The following is an 18,637-nucleotide window of genomic DNA, read 5'->3' on the forward strand; positions in this document are numbered from 1 at the left end:
TGTGCGATTTATAGAAATCGAATCGCAATCGCAATTTGATATATATATCTCTATCTATCTATCTATCTATCTGTCCTGATTGACCCGAAGCTTGAATACAAAATTAAATCGCAAATCAAATTACAATATCTGTCAGAAAAATCGCAATTAGATATTTTCCCCAAATCGCACAGCTCTATTACAGAGATCACAGCAGATACCACCATTCAAGGACAGACTCTGTTCATGCATATATGTATTAAACTAGAGACAATGTATGAAATTGTCTCTAAAGACTCATTTACACCAGGTATTAGGATGTATTTTCATATATCTGATAGAAAATGTGCAATTCTAACATGAGTGGGATAAAAATATTTGGAACTTGTCCACTTTCAAGCATTTTGGGAGATTGAAAATGCATTTGATCAGATTGCTTTTGTAGTGTAAATGCTCATGTGGCAGAATGCATTTAAACAAGCAAAAAACATTACCTACTCCCATTGCACTTATCTAATGTGAATTATGGGATGTGTTGTGAAAAGCACATCAAAACAAGGCATTAAAACTCCTCAGAGTTCACACAGATTATGATCTAAATACACATCCGTTTAATTTACTTGCTGTCCCACTCACTTATAAGCTACATAATATGGTTTTGTACTTGGGCATTACATTGAGTGATCCTGTAAAAGAATTGCAGAAAGAAGAAGTGTCAATAATAATTGAAATCTGAACATAAGTGTATGCAAGAAAATCATAGGAATGTAATACTACAGACCCATAGCCAGCCTGGTGGGGTGGTTCTTCTTTCTCAAAAAGTGGACCTTTTTGCGGCTATAGGCCTCATTTAGGCTACTATTTAATTATGATATTTAAATACTGCATTTTAGTGACATTTAAGCACTGTTTTAGCTGAAATAGATTGTCAGATGGTCGTCATAATCAAAAAAGTACATTTGAAAATTTATGGATAACAACAATAGACGAAATAGAATTCAAATTCATTTTAATATCGGTGGCTTTTGGTGCTTCTCACCTTTTCGTTGGTAATTTTTTTTGTTCCAAGATTTAGAATAAAAGTTACTTGTAATATATTTTCTCTATTTAAAAACAATACAGTAGCGAAAGATGATTTCACTTCATCAGATTGTATGCTTTTTTTGCTCAGCTGAATGGTGGAATTATGAAAAATAATTGTTAGCATTGGCCAAGATTGATTAGCTAAAGTTGCACTAAAGCGACAGCCGACAGAGGATTCCACCTGGTCTTAAAACCTTTTTCGATGGGTTATTTTCACTATTTATGATGGTATAGCAGTCAAAATAGGACAAATGAGCTCAAATATGGGACAAACTCTGGACATTGTCAGTGAGGGGTGGGTCTTTCCAACCACCCGAACCCCCCCTGGCTACGGGGCTGTACTAGGTGGAAACATGACCCGAGACATTTACCCTACAAGAACAAAGTATCATTTAGCCTTAAATTCAGAGAAAGATTGACATTATATAAAAAAAACAAAAATTTAATACAATGTGTTTTTCAATAGCTGTTTCTTTAACTCCACCAAGTCTTGAACGTATTCTCTACACACACTTAAACATGAATGAAGATAAATGTGTATTTTTGTCTTTCATCTTAATTTCTCTTGCTTGTGCAGAATGTGTGTGGCTTTGCATGAATGTTTTACTGGTATGAGTGTGTGTGCTCTGCATGTGTGATGCATGTATGTTACTAACTGGCCCTTTTACCTGTCTGCCCTCGTCAATTGGTCTCCAGGAGAGACGTTTGACAGGCAGGCCAGTATCCGCCGCTCCCTAATAAACACTGACACTCTGGTCCGCCGACCCAAGAAGGTTAAACGGAGAAAGACTATTTCAGGGGTGCCTGACAGCGTCCAACAGGAACTAGGTATGGTATGGCTTTGCCAGCTCACTTTGCTGCTGCTCCTGCCTCACCTGTTTCCATTTAGATTAGTTTCATATAGTACTGTAGTTGTCATCATGGCCATATAATGTAGTGTGTCATCATTTTCCATCTCACCCCAATTACTTTGCCTTGATTTTAAACCTCTTAGAGTGATCCTAATCTGTGACTTCCTCTCCTAATAGATATTTAAAATCACTAGCTACGTTTCTATCCACCTATTTTTATGCACATGTTGGATATGCACATAAATTTTGAAAATACACATTAAAACGTATGTGCATAACTGAGTAGGATAAACGATTTATTCGATAAGAAAAGATGCGCATAAACTACGATGGAAACACTTTTACCGAACAAACTCTAGTATGTGCATTAAAAAAGGTCATGTGATTTTGTTATAAGAGATCATGTAATGATAAAAATATGCGTGAATTGACAAACCAGTAGGCTGAGCACATTGCACAGTGTTGTTTTGGTCATTCTAAAATGCCAGTATTAGTGTTATTATATTATTAATGACCTCCAGAATTGGCAAGAGCATTTGTGCTCCGCATCTGATGCCTTCAAATGCCACCACACGTTCGTTGCGTGTCGGCATACGTCTTCATACATCATGCGCGTCTTCTGAGGCACAAGTCCTTTATTAAATAAAGAAAACACTCACGCAGCTTCTTCTACCGCAGTAAACTCCGTTTTTACTTTTGATATTTGGTGCCAGTTAATCAGCAAGTGATGATTTTGTTCTCTTTGACTACTTGGATGGAAACGCTACTTTATTCGCACGTCTTATATGCGATATTCCAGTTAAACGCATACATTTAATTGGCATCTTCGGATGAAAACATAGCTACTGTCTCAAAAGTCTATTCTCAAATCATCTATTGATGTGTTAGTCGTTACAGAATCTCTTGTGCCCTAAATGGTTATTTTGAGCTACTTCTTTTTTTTCTGTGCATGCATACTCTCGACACTCTTTGTTATGTAATCTCAGCATCCAACAGCTGCATCCAGCGGCATTCCATTTCCCACAGCTCCCCTGGGTCATGGTCCCTGATTCTATTTAGTTTGTTTCCTGTTAGTGTATGTGAGTGCTCAAATTTGGAGCCATTGTTGAAGATGGCGTGCCACATTTTGCTTTGTAGCCATATGAAGCCACTGCATGAGCCCTTATCCAGATTCCTCCTGCAAAACACTTCATATTTTATCAGGAATGGAATGGATGGGGGAAGGGAGATGTACAGTAGATGTTGTAGAAGAATAAAGTGTTGTCCTCATGGTCAAGGGTATGCATTTCTTTATGAGCTAGTAGATCAGCAGGTTTAATATATCCATTTTCAACACTGGCATACTATTAAAATAGCATGTCTGTTTGCAGATTTGCCAGATTATGGGGATTGTGGAAAGAGCATTCTGCCTCACTCTTTGTTTCTTCTATTTGTAGATATGCTTTTAATGAACTCTTCTTTATCAGAACAGATGGGTGTGGGGGAGAAATAGTGTCAAGCTCTTTAAAGATGCTTTGCTGAAAGCACTGCACAATAGATCTGCATTAAGTCCCATTCTGTTGTTTATACATGCGGGGGTAAGGGCTAACTTCATGCACCAGTGTCATATCCCTAGGTCTAAAACTAAAGCTGGTCTGATGGAAATGCTTTTAAGACAAGCATCTGTCTGGTGGTTAGAATGTTATGATTACTCTTGTATGGTAATTTATTCAAACAGTGAGCATGACATTAAGAAGCTGCAAGGTTGCACTCTGCTGTGTGTGTGTGAGATGGTAACAGGAGGCGTAATGCATTAACAGCCTGTGGTTTTCAACTAAACTCCAGAAAAAGTCTTTGCATGCATATATGAATAAACACATAAAGATGTGTGGTTTGTATGGGAGCATGCTGTAGTCCTGTAGTCTCCTTTCAGGCTTCTTAGAACCTTGACTTAATGCAGACACTCTCATTCACACTGAGGAATGGACAACATATTTAACACAAGAGTTATCAACCTTAATTAAAGTTTCCAGAAGTCATCAACATACCATATGTGGATACAGCTAATCTAATTAATTAGCTCTCAGTAGAGAGGGTTAATCTGATTGGCAGCTGATGTAGCAAAGGGACTGAGGGGAAAGAAGCAGAAAAACAAGCAGCTGTAGTATTTGTCATAACTGTCTCTTCTGTTTTTCTCTGCAGCGGCTAAAGGGCGTGGAGGAGAGCTTCGACCACAGTCCATGTTTATCCCTGGACAGTATTCAACACTTGGGCGAGTCATGAATGGGAATTCAACTCTGCGTCAATCTGTAACAAAAGATTCTGGCTGCCAGACTGAGGAGGTGAAAATCGTCCCACCCTCAGTGAGGAGAATACGGGCTCAGAAGGGTCAAGGAATTGCTGCTCAGATGGCTGGCATCTCCACCTCAGCCACAAACATCTCTTCTGTTTCTGATGGGAGCTCCCCTGGAGGTTCAATTGTTGCAATGGCACCACAGTTCGGCAATGATATCCAGCGCTTTCACAGTTTGCCACGGGGTGCACGGGTTTCTCTAAATGCAGAGCCCATTTACAGTAGCACCCCTTTCAGAAAGGAAGACTCCTGTGCAAAATCACCTAAGCAGATTGGAAAATTACAAGCAGACAATACTGCAGTGCACATGAGAAATGCCCCCAGGGTATGTACTCAAGCACGCCCAAAATCTCAGGAGGTGCGAGGAACTCAAAGGGAGTGGGGTTCTGTCTCAGGTCCAGCCTGTGTAGTTTCTCCACATGCAGCCTACTCAACCTCCCTTATACCTAATGCTACACTGTCATGTTCTGCTGAGGTTTTTGCTCTTCACAGCACATCAAGTCCTGGCCAGAGCCCACTTTCTGGGTCACCATATACAAAAGCTAGACCTCTTAGCATGGTCTCAGTTGTCAACAGTGGGAGCACAAGTAGTGTGGGCACAGGATCTCACACTCCAGATGCAGGCATGAAGGATACTTGCAGTGAGACGGGCCAATCTGATAGCAGTTTGCACAGCCACAGTACCATTGCCGCAGGAACATTGTCTTCAGATGAGCAGTGGATTTACGATACTCCTGATAATGCTTTGCCCAGAAGGACAATGACTTCCAGCTGTTCAACACCCATAAATCATCTATATAGTAGTCTTGAACGCTCCTCAAAAGGCACAGACTCTAGTTCTCTGTATTCTATGGACAATGATGGCTACTACACCTCCATGCATCTGGATTCAGGCCTTAGGTCAAGAAGCCATGGTAGCGGCCATGGTCATGGCATAGGAGGAAGAGCAGTAAGACACAGTATGTACGAGTGCCTCGGTCAGCAAGAGGATCGAAATAGCTTGTGCAGTGACCACTCTCTATCTCGTTCCATTTCTCTACGCAAGCCCAAGAAACCACCTCTTCCACCTGCGCGCACAGACTCTCTACGGAGAAAGCCTGGGAAAAACAGCTCTTCCTCTGCCAATATTGGGCGGTCAAATATTAGCAATGGTTCTCTTCTCAATGAATCATTGATTGCCACTCTCCAACAGTCACTTCAGAATGGGCTTAAAGGCAAAGGATCCTCCACGTCACCATCTCATAGCCCTTGTAGTGACTATGAGGACCCCTGGATGCTTCGTCCAAGGAGCCAGAGCAGCATCAGTGCAAGTAGTAGTGGTGTATCAGCTACAGGAATGGCTCATGTATACTCCATCTGTCCCGTCACACCATCTCATAGTGACACAAGTAGCCTCCGTTCTGATTATGCTGACTCCTGGGGCTACTACATGGATTACCCTCGTCCATCTGGAGATCAGACACGGTCACCATGTACCAATTCACACTCTGCTGGACAAGTGTCTGAGATGGCAAATAGAAGAAGCCCTCTCAATGGTAACCAGGCTAATCTTCCTGCTGTTCAGGAAGGAAGTGACATGTCTGCTAAGCCCAGGACAAGCACCTCTTCACCGGACAGGGTACATCGGTTGACTTCTCCATCAAGTGGATACTCAAGTCAGTCAAACACTCCAACTGCTGGTACTCCCGTTCCCTCCTTCATGAGATGCATGTCCCCATCAGGCAAACCCAAACCAAGAGTGCCTGAAAGAAAGTCATCCTTGCTTTCATCTGTATCTATATCCTCCTCTTCCACCTCTCTTTCATCCAACACCTCTGATTCTAACAGGAGCAATATTCCCCCTCCTCCTCCTCTTCCAGCTGCCCCTGTGGTACTTGTACCTTTTAATCCTCCATCCTTTCCTCCTCCCCTTCCCCCCTCAAGCCCTGTGTGCACTGAAGATCAGAAATTTCCACCTCCGCCACCTGCTTTACCCACAACTCCCCATCAACAAGCTTCCACGAGCCCTCTTCAAAACAATTCTTCCCCTGAATTTCCACCACCTCCACCTCCAGAAGTGTTGGCGGACCCTGTCTGTTCAGGCTTCAATAGTTCCTTCAGCCCTCCACCACCTCCCCCTCCACCACCACTGCCTACTTATTCTCCTTCCCAAAATCAACATTTACCCCAGATGACCCCACAAACACCTTCTTCTGCCTCCTTGAAAGAAATTAAGGGCTATCTTAAACCAGTGAACTCAGAAGGAAGACCAGTGTTGCCTCATTCTGAGGAGCCTAATACGGTTGGCATGCCTTTGATTACCCCATTTGCACTGCAGAGTGTGCAGCTTCGGCCAGCAAAACGTCCAGAAAACAATGAAGTTAGCAGGACAGACAGACCCCAAACACCAGCAAAGACTCAAAAAACAATGTACCCCACAGTTCCTCAGGTTTCTTGCATATCTTCAAATGTAAGCCTTTCATCTACAGAGAAAAATCCCTCAATCCAGCATAGCCAGGATGGCGTTGTTGAAGCACAAACTGACTATAATGTAAAATTCAACTCTGATCCAACATCCTGCCTTACAAATGGACCCATAGATCTTGGTGAGGCCACAGATGAAGTAGATGGTTTAAAGACTTCCCTCTCAACACAAGTGGAAAAGCCACTAAACTCTACACCCAAGAAAAAGCCTCCAATGATTTCCAAAAAGCCCAAGTTTTCTCTTACTTTTTCCTCTGTGGATCACGTCGTGGATTTTGTGAGTGCGGAAGGTCTGGACCCCATACCTGTGCAGGAAAAGGAGGAAGAGACAACTGAGAAAAGTAGCTTTGGCATTTCCGTACCTCCTGTGGAGATAAGAGACATTTCTCCCACAAATGGTGAATCCCAGGAGTTCACACAGTCCTCTAGTACCACTATTCTTGATGTAGACAAGAGCACATCTGAAGCAGAGGATGAAGAAGAAAGAGATGACGAAGATGTAACCAGCAGCACAGGATCGTTCAGTTCTAAAGATGATGAAAATGGTGAGTTACATTTTCCTAATTTTACTCTGTGGGAATGGAGATCATTTATTAACTCGATGACACAAAATCATACAATTTTAAATACCCAGGCCTTTTTAAAGAGTCACAGACAATGTTGTATAGCATGTGATCCCAAGGTTTAAATAAAAATTCCAAGGAGAAATTATAGGAAAAAGAGAATGCACATTTGCACTTCAGCTTGCAATTAAACAGCTCTGTAAAGAAAAAGAAAAACATGCATTAAAGGCAAGACATAGCAGGTTTTACTCACCTCACACACATTCACAACCCATCACTGTTGAAGGGCTTAAAATGGAACATCACTCTTTAAATTTAGTACTTCTTTACTTTTGCTTGGCTCTCTTCCTTTCCCAAACTCTTTTAGTATATACAGAGAATGCACCACCCCTCCCCTCTCACCATCTGTCTCTTTGATTTCTGATTCTTTCATCCATCCTCCTCTACTGCTTCACTCTAACCTTTTTCACCACTCTCTTTTATCATTCTTTTTTTTAGTTGTTTCATGCACATTACAGGGAATTAAGCAAATATATAGGTAAATTAATGTGCACATAAATTTATAAACCGCGCTCTTTCTCTCTCTCTCTCTCTCTCTCTCTCTCTATATATATATATATGTGTATATATATATATATATATATATATATATATATATATATATATATATATATATATGTATATGTATATGTATATGTATATGTATATATATATATATATATGTATATGTATATATATATATATATATATATATATATATATATATATATGTATATGTATATGTATATATATATATATATATATATATATATATATATATATATATATATATATATATATATGTATATATATATATATATATATATATATATATATATATATATATATATATATATATATATATATATATATATATATATATATATATATACACACACACACAGTTGAAGGCAGAATTATTAGCCCCCCCCCTGTTTATTTTTTTCCCTAATTTCTGTTTAACGGAGAGAAGATTTTTTTTTCAACACATTTCTAAACATAATAGTTTTAATAACTCATTTCTAATAACTGATTTATTTTATCTTTGCCATGATGACAGTAAATAATATTTGACTAGATATTTTTAAAGACACTTCTATACAGCTTAAAGTGACATTTAAAGGCTTAACTAGGTTAATTAGGTTAACTAGGCAGGTTAGGGTAATTAGGCAAGTTATTGTATAATGATGGTTTGTTCTGTAGACTATCGAAAAAATATAGAACTTAAAGGGGCTAATAATTTTTCGAAAGAAAATAGTAATTTTGACCCTAAAATGGCTTTTAAAAATTTTAAAACTGCTTTTATTCTAGCCAAAATAAAACAAATAAGACTTTCTCCAGAAGAAAAAATATTATTAGACATACTGTGAAAATTTTCTTGCTGTTAAACATCATTTGGGAAATATTTCAACTGTATATATGCATACACATATATACATACATACATACATACATACATACATACATACATACATACATACATACATACATACATATAACTGAGTAACAAATGTATTTCATCACCAGTGTCACAATCCACACACTCTCCCCCTCACACTTTTAGTCATAGAATGGGACAGCATTCCCAAGGGAGAGAGCGCGGTTTAAACGGGACGGGCGGGGGGTGGAGCTGACAGCGCTAGAGGAGGAGAGAAGTGAGGGAGGGTTAGGAAAGAGAGCGCGTAACGTGAGATCACCCTCAGCAGCTCAGGCAAGTGCAGATGTGAGAGGAGAGCAGAGCAACTGAACTCTGGAAAGCTGGACACCACCACAACAATGTAAGACAATATTAAACATGCAGCTTTTTACCATCTTCGTATGCGCTGTATTTAAGGAGTGTGAAGCATATGTGCTTGTCCTTGAATTTATAGATGACTGTATAATGCGTCTTAGTACATAGATGCAGTGTAAGATTTTGATGGACTGTTTTGCAGTTTGGGATTTTCTGATACGATGCGTGATGCTATTCAAGCTAGTGTTTTGAATCTGCCTAGGTTTTCTTCTCCGTGCTTTAAATGTTCTTGTTAGACAAGTTTGTCCAAACATGCCTATGCATTTTGACGGAACTGTTTCGAGTTCTAGAATGCAAGGCATGTATTTATGTGCAAGATCGTATCTGTTTGTCAGATGTGCCCTGTTTAAAATGTCTTGTATTTTCATTTCATTGGACTCTGCCTGTGATTGTATTATCTGAGCACAATTGCATTACATTTATCCATCAGATACTTCAGCTGCATTCAAAGAATCAAACCAATGACCTTGATTTATGCAGTTCCAATAATAACAACAACATTAATAACTGTTCCACCAGGTGATGTGTTTGAGTCCAGCACGTTGGACGTGGCTCAATCACCCAGCATCAACGGTGACAGCTGTGGGGACATGGTGACCCCCACACGGCCCCGCACCACAGAGGACCTGTTTGCAGCCATTCACAGGTAAATTCCCAAAGACTTTGCTGGGATCCCTTTTCCAGTCTCATCTACTTCCTTTCCACTCCATCCCACCCTCCCCTCTCCCATAAACCGCATTCATAAGTTTAAAGCGGGCTGTCTTATCCAATCTCAGATACATTCATCAAAGATAGAGCGTGGAAAAAAAGCAGCCTGTAAAGAGTCAGGCTTCCCTGCTTTCTGTCTGTCAGATTGAGAAAGCGTTCCTTTAGTGGATGAAAGTGTAAAATAAACATGCACTTTCTTCCAAATTTAGTCCTAAAACACTCAGTCTTTCGTGTAAAAATGCACCCTTTTTTGCATACTAAATGATGCATTATTTAACATATATTCATCATGTTGTTCTATTACGTATGCAGCCTCTGCCATAGTCACGTGTAATGGACAGGTTTTTTTTTTTTTTTGAAGTTCTTCAGCACATCACAATTTCATTCGAGAGGATTTGGTTTCCTCTGCTTATGTGTGTGTGTGTGCTCTTCCTTCTGCTTTGGTCCGCAGCAATCTCACACAGATATTAGAGCAAAAGATATCCTTGAAATGGAAGACCAGTTTAGGAGTGGTGTGTCAGAGCACCAGATGCTATATGTGCTCAGTAAATCCTGCCGTTTGCCCGGTGCCACTCTTAAAGCACGGAGATTTAGATGAATCAAATAAAAAAGCCGGCGCGATAGCTAGATTACAGCCTCCGTGTGTATAGTGTTTATCTCCAGATTTGACCTATTGTGTTTTGAAGGACTTCACGCTCAGTATTTGTAAACCAGTATTTGCTCTATATGTTTTTCAATATATATATATATATATATATATATATATATATATATATATATATATATATATATATGTACACTACTAGTCATAGTTGGTCAGTATGATTTTTTTATGTTTTAAAATAAGCTTATACTGCTCACCAAGGCTGCATTTATTTAGTTAAAAAATACAGTACTAATTCTTGTGTAATGTTATTGCACTATAAAATAACAGTTTATCATTTAAATTAATCATTTATTTCAGTGATTTTAAAGATGAATTTTCAGCTTCATTACTCCAGGCTTCAGAGTCACATGATCCTTCACAAATCACTCTAATATTTATTCATTGTATCCGCAGGGTCTTAAAATGTCTTACAACTCAAAAGCTAAATTTAAGCCTTAAAAAGTCCTAAATCTACTGAAATATTGTGTTGTAGGTCCTAAATCGTTTTTTTAAACAGGTCTTAATTATCCTTTGTTGATGTATAGCTTCCCAATCTGGCCATTAACACTCATACAATCACCGACAATCCCATTCTCAATAAAACGTTTTATTTAACTCTATTTACGATAACTTTTTAATTACTTTCCTTACAGTAACATTTGTTTAGAAGTTCTTCATTTATTTACTGCTGAGGATATTGACCTGACCAATATTTGTTGTTATTCAATTATTATTATTGTATTCTTAAATGCATTCAATTTCAATCATTTTTTGATAGGGCAAGTGAAAATCTATTCCAACTGGGATATTGGGAAAAACTCCTCAGCGTTTAGCCTTGTATAAGTCTAAAATTTCCTTCATAATGGTCTTTTAAAAAGGCCTTAAAAAGTCTTAAATTTAACTTGGTGAAACCTGCAGAAACCCAGTTATTATTATTATTATTATTATTATTATTATTATTATTATTATGAATGGCAAAAGTAATAAAAGCAATAATGACTGGAGTAATCATTTCATTTAAAAACTACATACAATAAGAAAGTAGTTATTTAATATTTTAATAAATATTTAACAATTAACATTTTTTTTACATTTAATAAAATGAAAAACATAAAAAAAACCTAACCCCAAACCTTTGACTGGTAATGTGTATGTAATACATATACAACAAACAAACAACCAAATATATATATATATCTTTGTTTTTGAAGCAAGATTATGTTGAAAAAATACAATTGTATAATGTAAAATGAAATACTGTAATCAAAAGTATGGGGAAAAAAATCCTTAGCAGGTTTGGCAGAGTAGAAATCAATCAATCTTAGATTACTTTGTTGAAAGAGTGTGGAAAAGTCGTTCTTTTCCAGCATGACAGTATCTTTTATATCCCAGTATTCTAGAACAGTGGTTTCCAAAGTGGGGGTCACGAAACAATGAGGGGGGGGGTCGCTTGGTGATTTTCAAAAATGTTATATATGTTGTTAAACTATTAGAATTACCATAGTTTATCCATAACCTACAGAAGATGAAAGTAGTATTTAATATATACATAAAAAACAACATACAAATAAAAAGGCCAGTTAATATTAAATTAGTATTAAATATAAAATTAATATTAAATTAATTACAGTGGCACAGTGGGTAGCACTTTCACAGCAAGAAGGTCACTGGTTCAAGCCCCAGCTGGGTCAGTTGGCGTTTCGCATGGGTTTTCTCTGAGTGCTCCGGTTTCCCCAAGTCCAAAGAAGTGGTACAGGTGAATTGGGTTGGCTAAATTGTCCATAGTGTTTGTGTGTGAATGAGTGTTCATGAATGTTTCCCAGAGATGGGTTGCAGCTGGAAGGGCATCCGCTGTGTAAAACATATGCTGGATAAGTTGGTGGTTCATTCCACTGTGGCGACCCCTGAATAATAAAGGGATTAAGCCGAATGAGAGAATGAATGAATGTTAGACTGTTGCACTTTTTTGTGTCATCAATATGCTCATGTTTATATAGTTCCTAGTGGTGTGTGTGCATAAATGAGTGCAATGTTTTTATGTTTATAACCATCTCTAAGGAAAGTGGGGGTCTTTAGTCACTGGAAATGTTATTTTGGGGGTTGTGGGCTGAAAAGTTTGGAAACCCCTGTTCTAGAACACGTGAAGTAGTTTACTGAATCTGATCTAGTTGGTGTACATCATGTTTTAAGGCTATTTTCAGCCACAATATTTCAGTATTTAATTTCGCTGCGCTTTGTGTTCCTATTTGAAACTAGCTGACTTGAATATTCTAGGATGAATGTTGGGATTTTGAAGGGTAGTGGGTATTTATGAAATATAATAAACATGTACAATAACAGGACATAATCTTCGATATAAATGAGTTAATATTTGTTAAAAATATAGCCCTTCCCAAACGTTTACATCTAAATTTGTTTAATTTTCACACCGCAGATAGTTTGGTTTGTCTTGACTTGTTTGTTTGTAAAAGTGATACATTAAAACTTAGTCTGAAGATCTTGTTTAAAAGAGTTTTGTAGCGTCTCACACTTTCAACCCTTGCTTCACAACCCTTGTCATTTTCCTACACAGTCTGTCTTTTCTGTGGTTCTCTTCTTCCTCTTCTTTGGTCTTCCCTGATCTCTCCCTTCCTCCTCTTTCGTTCAGCCTGGACCGGTTGAATATGAACCCTCTTCAACACACGAGGTGCGGTCTGGCAAGTAATTAGCCATTGGCGTATTCGTCTCGTGATGATGCTAGTGTGGGATTAGCTCGATAATCTCCCAGCGCATCTCAGTCATGGGATGAATTTCTGCTCCGTCCCGCAGATAATCCCGCGCTCCCTAATCTGCAGCAGTTATGCCATGCTAATGAATTTGATTTGATCCTGGGCACACATACTGACGTTCATTGACCCTAGCGCCCCCTGCTGGAGGGGTGAATGAACAGTCTTGTGTGTTAAAGTGATGCTGGGCTTTGCCCAGTTTGCTTTTGTTGATCAAGCTTCCATTATGTCTGCACTTCCATAAAGTTGCAACGCTTGCAGTATTCCTTTTTAGTTTGGCTTTTAAAAGACTGAATTTGTATTAAACAAGCCGCGCTACTCTCCGCTGCTATTTTTATCCAGCATTGTTAAGTTATTCCTGCTTTCCAATTTTGCAATGAAGTTTGGGTTTGCTGGGGGCTAGCGGGGTTTAATGAGAAAATGAAACAGAAATCAATGAAGGGGAGAAGCTCATCAAGACTGAAAAAATTCATCACAAAAATGGACTCAAATCTATTGGAGCTGTTCAGCTTCAGTTGGAGTTTGATTAGTTGTAAATTGAAGAGTCTTAGTTAAGCATTTGTGCCCGGAGTAAAGTGGCAGCTCTGTCAATAGTCTTTAAGTTTATATCAAAGACATTTTTTATGCTAAATGACCTAATGAAGTTTTGGTGCCTACTGCTAACAAAAAGCTTGAACTAGGGCTGTGCGATTAAGCGAAATCGAATCGCAATACAATTTCAAACGTTACGATTAGCTAATCACAAGAGCCTGTGATATGAAATATATATGCATTATTTCATTTTGCCCACCCAGAGCAAATGCTTGACTGCCGTCTGTGTGTGATTGTCTTACTAGCCAATTGAGTGAGCACACTTTGTTCTGCCCAATCAGAATTGCACAACTGAACTATTTGGAACGCCCACAATAAAAAAAAAATAAAAAAAAACATACAGGAAACATTGACGAGTGGGATAATGGCGTCTGCTGCTTCAGAAGCATTAATAGACAAATTAATAACAAAGAAAAACAGGACATCCGTAAAATGGGAATATTTTGGTTTCAAAGTCACAGACACCAGACAAAAACAGGTCATTTTTAAGAGCTGGCGCAGAATTGTTGCACCAGCTTACAGATTATTGAGCTGAAGTTTGACTACAAAATTAAATCGCTAATCAAATTACAATATCTTTCAGAAAAATAGCAATTAGATATTTTCCCCAAATCACACAGCCCTAGCTTAAACTAATAATGCAAAACAGGATTTTGACCTTTAGTTAGGGGTTGCACATAGTTTTAAAATTCGCAATCAAATAACCAATGGTGGAATTTAAAAATGTACACAAAAATATGTATTCTAGAACTTTATATATTCATTAGGGCTGCAATATACAGTGCTCAGCATATTGAGTACAGCCCATTTTGAAAATGAATATTTTATCCATCTCTCAGCAAATATAGACAAAGTATTTTGGTGCATTTAAACAAAACAGATTTATTAAACAGATATATCTATTAAAATTATATTTTAGTCACCAAACATATTTAGAAATTGAAAGATAATACAATTAAATTCAAGCAAAATATTGCAAAAAAAATAACAACCTACAAAATTTCATCTAAATTGTAACTTTTTTTTTTGCTTCTCTTGATTTTTCCTCTTTTTTAAATTTGTATTTAATATTTTTTTATAACATATAAATTTGGATGTACTATTTTCTGGACCGTTATCGTAAGTTATTTTGTTAGATAAGCTCCAGATTTGGCTTCAGTACTGACTAATCTAATGTATATGCACAAATATAATATTGTATAGCTTCCTATTAAAAATATGAACTTAAAAGATTACTCCAGCATTTAAGCATTGATATCGCAATGTGTGAATCTGCAAGTCACATCGCAGGATCTCAGGTTTAGTTAAGATGATAACTAACCAAAAAACACAGTTATGTGTATTTATGTCTGCGATTTTTGTATGTTTTCAAGCAAATTTGAACCATTTTGGGCACTAGAAAATTATTACAATTGTTAACAAACAATTAACAACGATTAATTGTATTTAACTATTTCTATGATGAAGACTATAGACTATAAGGAGGAGCAAAATTGTCTTTAGACAAGAATGGTTGTTGTTAAATAATTTTAGGACAACTTTAATGTTTTCATCCACTTCAAATGTTGTCTATAGTGTTATTTTACATTTGATTATTTAATTTTGGTACATCAATACTGTCAGACTCTCCAGAAAGCCATAAAGCACTGTTTATTTCATTTGTGTCTTTGTCTATTGTATTAATTTATGCTTGTAATGGATTTATTATATTTTATGCAGATTCACCCTCCTATTAAATCATCACAATCAATGTAAAAAAATCAGTTCTTTCCATACAGAGCTATAAGTCTTGAAAATTATATTCATATCGCAGTATTTATTGGCACAAATAAAATAAGGCAATGTCAGTTTGTCCAATATCATGCAGCCCTAACATACATATAACTTTTTTCCAGCTTTATACTTTGTTCATCAATATTTGAATATGGATAAGTTTCTTTTTTATGTTTTATTTAATTAGATGATGATCAAAAAATATATCAAGTCAATTATGATCTATTTTTGTTTCTGGAGATTCCAGCAAGGACAGTATTTTATTATGTGTAATTGCACCTCAGGCCATAAAAGTGAAAGCAATGCTTGCCAGAAATTTGTTAAAGTGCGGGGAAAGTGTTCTTAAATAATTAACAGCTTTAATGTTTAACTCAGCCTTACAAAAATATCCATGATATCTTCACAAAATTAAATAACTCCTAATATAATGTGCGTGCCTATTGTGGATATATGGCTTTATATCCCCTTTATCAAAGCATTAATTGAACATTATGTCTCTTTCATGTCCAGGTCGAAGCGGAAAGTCCTGGGGCGCAAGGAATCAGACGAGGATCGTTCCCGGGGTCCTTTATCTCCACCGGTCACCCCGACAGGAACGAGCCCTAACTTGAACTCCCCTCTGCCCCGGCAAACAGGCTCCATCCAGCGCAGCCTCCGCAAATCGGCAACCAGCAGTGACACCTTCAAGGCCCTCCTGCTAAAGAAAGGCAGTCGCTCTGAGAGCAGTTTCCGCATGTCTGCAGCCGAGATGCTGCGCAGCACCGACCCGCGCTTTCAACGCACCCGTTCCCTCGACTCCTCCTTCGATCCGGCGTCTCCAACATCCGAGAGCCCCTGCTCTTCTCCAGGCCGGAGCAAGAGGGCGGCAGAGGACTGGGCGCGCAATGAGGGAATGTTTTCAACTTCTCCATCTTTGATAGGCCCAAAATATGGACGATCCCGAACGCCACCATCTGCTGCCAGCAGCAAATACAACGCCCGATGCCGCATCCTCAGCAGCCCCATGACTGTCATCTGCGAGAGGGATGGAGAACTAACCGACTGTGAAGACCCTATTTCTCCGTCAAACACACCCCTTCCCATCTCTCAGGACTCAAACAGCACTTTATGTGAGCAGAGCAGCAGTTAGGATCCCCAAAAGTTCCTTGGCAAAGGAAGAAGGTCTTCTGGGCTCCAGAGATGGACTGAGAAGACTAAAAGAGCGGTCTTGCCGCCTTCTAATCCAGGCATCCCTGTCTGATGGAGTAGTGCAGGCAGATCTGAGGCAGATCCAGCGCTCGGCTCAAGCAGTAAATGGTTTACTGCTCTTACTGTAGCTCTTCAGAGAAAGAAGTAACCAGTCTAATCAAACATGACCTTTTTTTCTTGAAGAGAATTCTACATTCAGTGGCAATACTAGACTCGTCTTTCCAAAGCTTAGCAGATACTTCTGTCATCTTGTTCATTTCCATCCTTTACCAGTAACAGTCAGATTTGTGTGGCTTTTTCTGTTTTGATTAAGCAGATAATGAAAGTTGTAATGAAGGAATTACTATGTGACTACTTTGTTTTTGGTTGGTGTCTGTTGGAAACATCTCAAACTTCACTGAGTCCGCTTTAGCACTCCAGTCTTCAGAGACTAAGTTATAGGAGCACATGACCAATTTCCATAAGAGACTCTCTTTTCATACCGTTCGGACTATCAGAAGTGTCTGGAAGGGAAAAGGACTTGTGGGTCGATGGATTGGAGTAATGATGAGTTTGTTTGTGGAAACTTAAAAAAAAGGTTTGTTTTTGGTGTGTTGGTTTGCACTGTTCATCGTCTTTTATTTGTCATTTAAAAAAGAAAAAACATCTGTGTATGTTGGTTATTTTAAAGAGTTCATTCTGCTATCTTACTTGAAATAAACGACCGGTGTACTTGTAATTGTTTTGCTTACCAAAGAGCCGAACAGGACACTCTAATACACTGAAATGTGAGGGTGTTTGTTAGAGTGACTTTTGTTTTGCTAACGTCTAGCGAGCTAATCACTAACCCTCCTGTTTACCTGTTCTCTTTTCTCGTGCAGTTTTATAATGTTTTTTATGTACATAGCTACAGAAATGTTAAGTAACAACCACTTATTTTCGAAGAGTTTGTACATTTTAGAAACCTTTCCTAGGAGTGGCTTCCTTTTTGTAGAGTATTTATTTTAGCATAGCCAGAATGTGGTTTGATACACCGTAGCTTTTCTGGGATGGGTGGGATTACACATGTGTGTCTTCAAGATCTGATTGGTTCTGTCGCGTATCTGTATCCTGCTGTGATGGAAATACCGATCAGAAAGTAGGAAAAGGAAGAATGGGAAAGAGGAAGCGAGCTGCTAACCCTCTGGAGTATGTCTCTGTAATAAAACATGGTGATATTTAAAAACGCTCCATCTGTCTTGTCTGTGTGTTTGATTCAGTGCCACCTGTCAGCCGCCAGCCCAAAGCACAATCTCATTAGCACCGGCACCCTGACACTCGCACCCATACATCACTGCTTCTGTCGCACTGACCACCGGTGACCTGGAGCGCTGTGTATGCAAAATGATTTTTATAGGTAACAGCGAGCCGAGAGGTCAGGGATGTTTGTTTGCGAGAGAGACCGACATAAGCGTGTTGTTTCTTCACATACACGTCGTCTTTTGTGCTGAGCGTGTGAACATGATATTCAGGCAAAGCGTTACCTCAAAAATAAACCTGATGACTATGCAGGTGTGTGTGTTTGGCCTTGTTGGACAGCTTTAGCTTGCACCTGAGGTTGTGTCCTTTACCAGATGAGCTTCTGATTTAAAAAAATATATATTCATTTAGAAATAAAATGTATTAATGACATTTCTGCAAATGTTGCTTAGACATATGGAACATCTAAATACATAAAACATTAAAAACAGGGTGTCCACGGGGTCCTAAAAAGAAGAAAAAAATGTAGGCCTTAAAAGTGCTTAAATTAACTGAAATCCCTGCTGAAAAACCAGCTTAAACTAGTCTAAGCTGGTTGACCAGTCTGGTTTTAGAGGCGTTTTGGCCTTTTCCAGCCCGGTCTTAG

General features: G+C 38.4%; 1 protein-coding gene across 5 annotated transcripts in view; it reads left to right on the top strand.

The window, feature by feature from the left end:
- The window catches only part of nhsl1b (NHS-like 1b), a 166,240-nt gene extending 148,258 nt beyond the window's left edge, over positions 1-17,982 (top strand). For 4 of the 5 annotated variants that reach the window (XM_056445450.1, XM_056445451.1, XM_056445454.1 and 1 more), the window contains exons 5-8: positions 1,759-1,890; positions 4,095-7,253; positions 9,622-9,748; positions 16,096-17,982. In XM_056445450.1, coding sequence (XP_056301425.1) covers positions 1,759-1,890; positions 4,095-7,253; positions 9,622-9,748; positions 16,096-16,714 — 4,037 coding nt within the window. In that variant the 3' untranslated portion in view covers positions 16,715-17,982. The remainder of the gene's footprint in view (positions 1-1,758; positions 1,891-4,094; positions 7,254-9,621; positions 9,749-16,095) is intronic. The other variant, XM_056445452.1, reaches the window with a different exon arrangement.
- Positions 17,983-18,637: the final 655 nt, after the last annotated feature.

The sequence above is a fragment of the Danio aesculapii genome, chromosome 20, assembly GCF_903798145.1.
Source record: "Danio aesculapii chromosome 20, fDanAes4.1, whole genome shotgun sequence".
In the NCBI taxonomy this organism is placed as follows: Eukaryota; Metazoa; Chordata; class Actinopteri; order Cypriniformes; family Danionidae; genus Danio; species Danio aesculapii.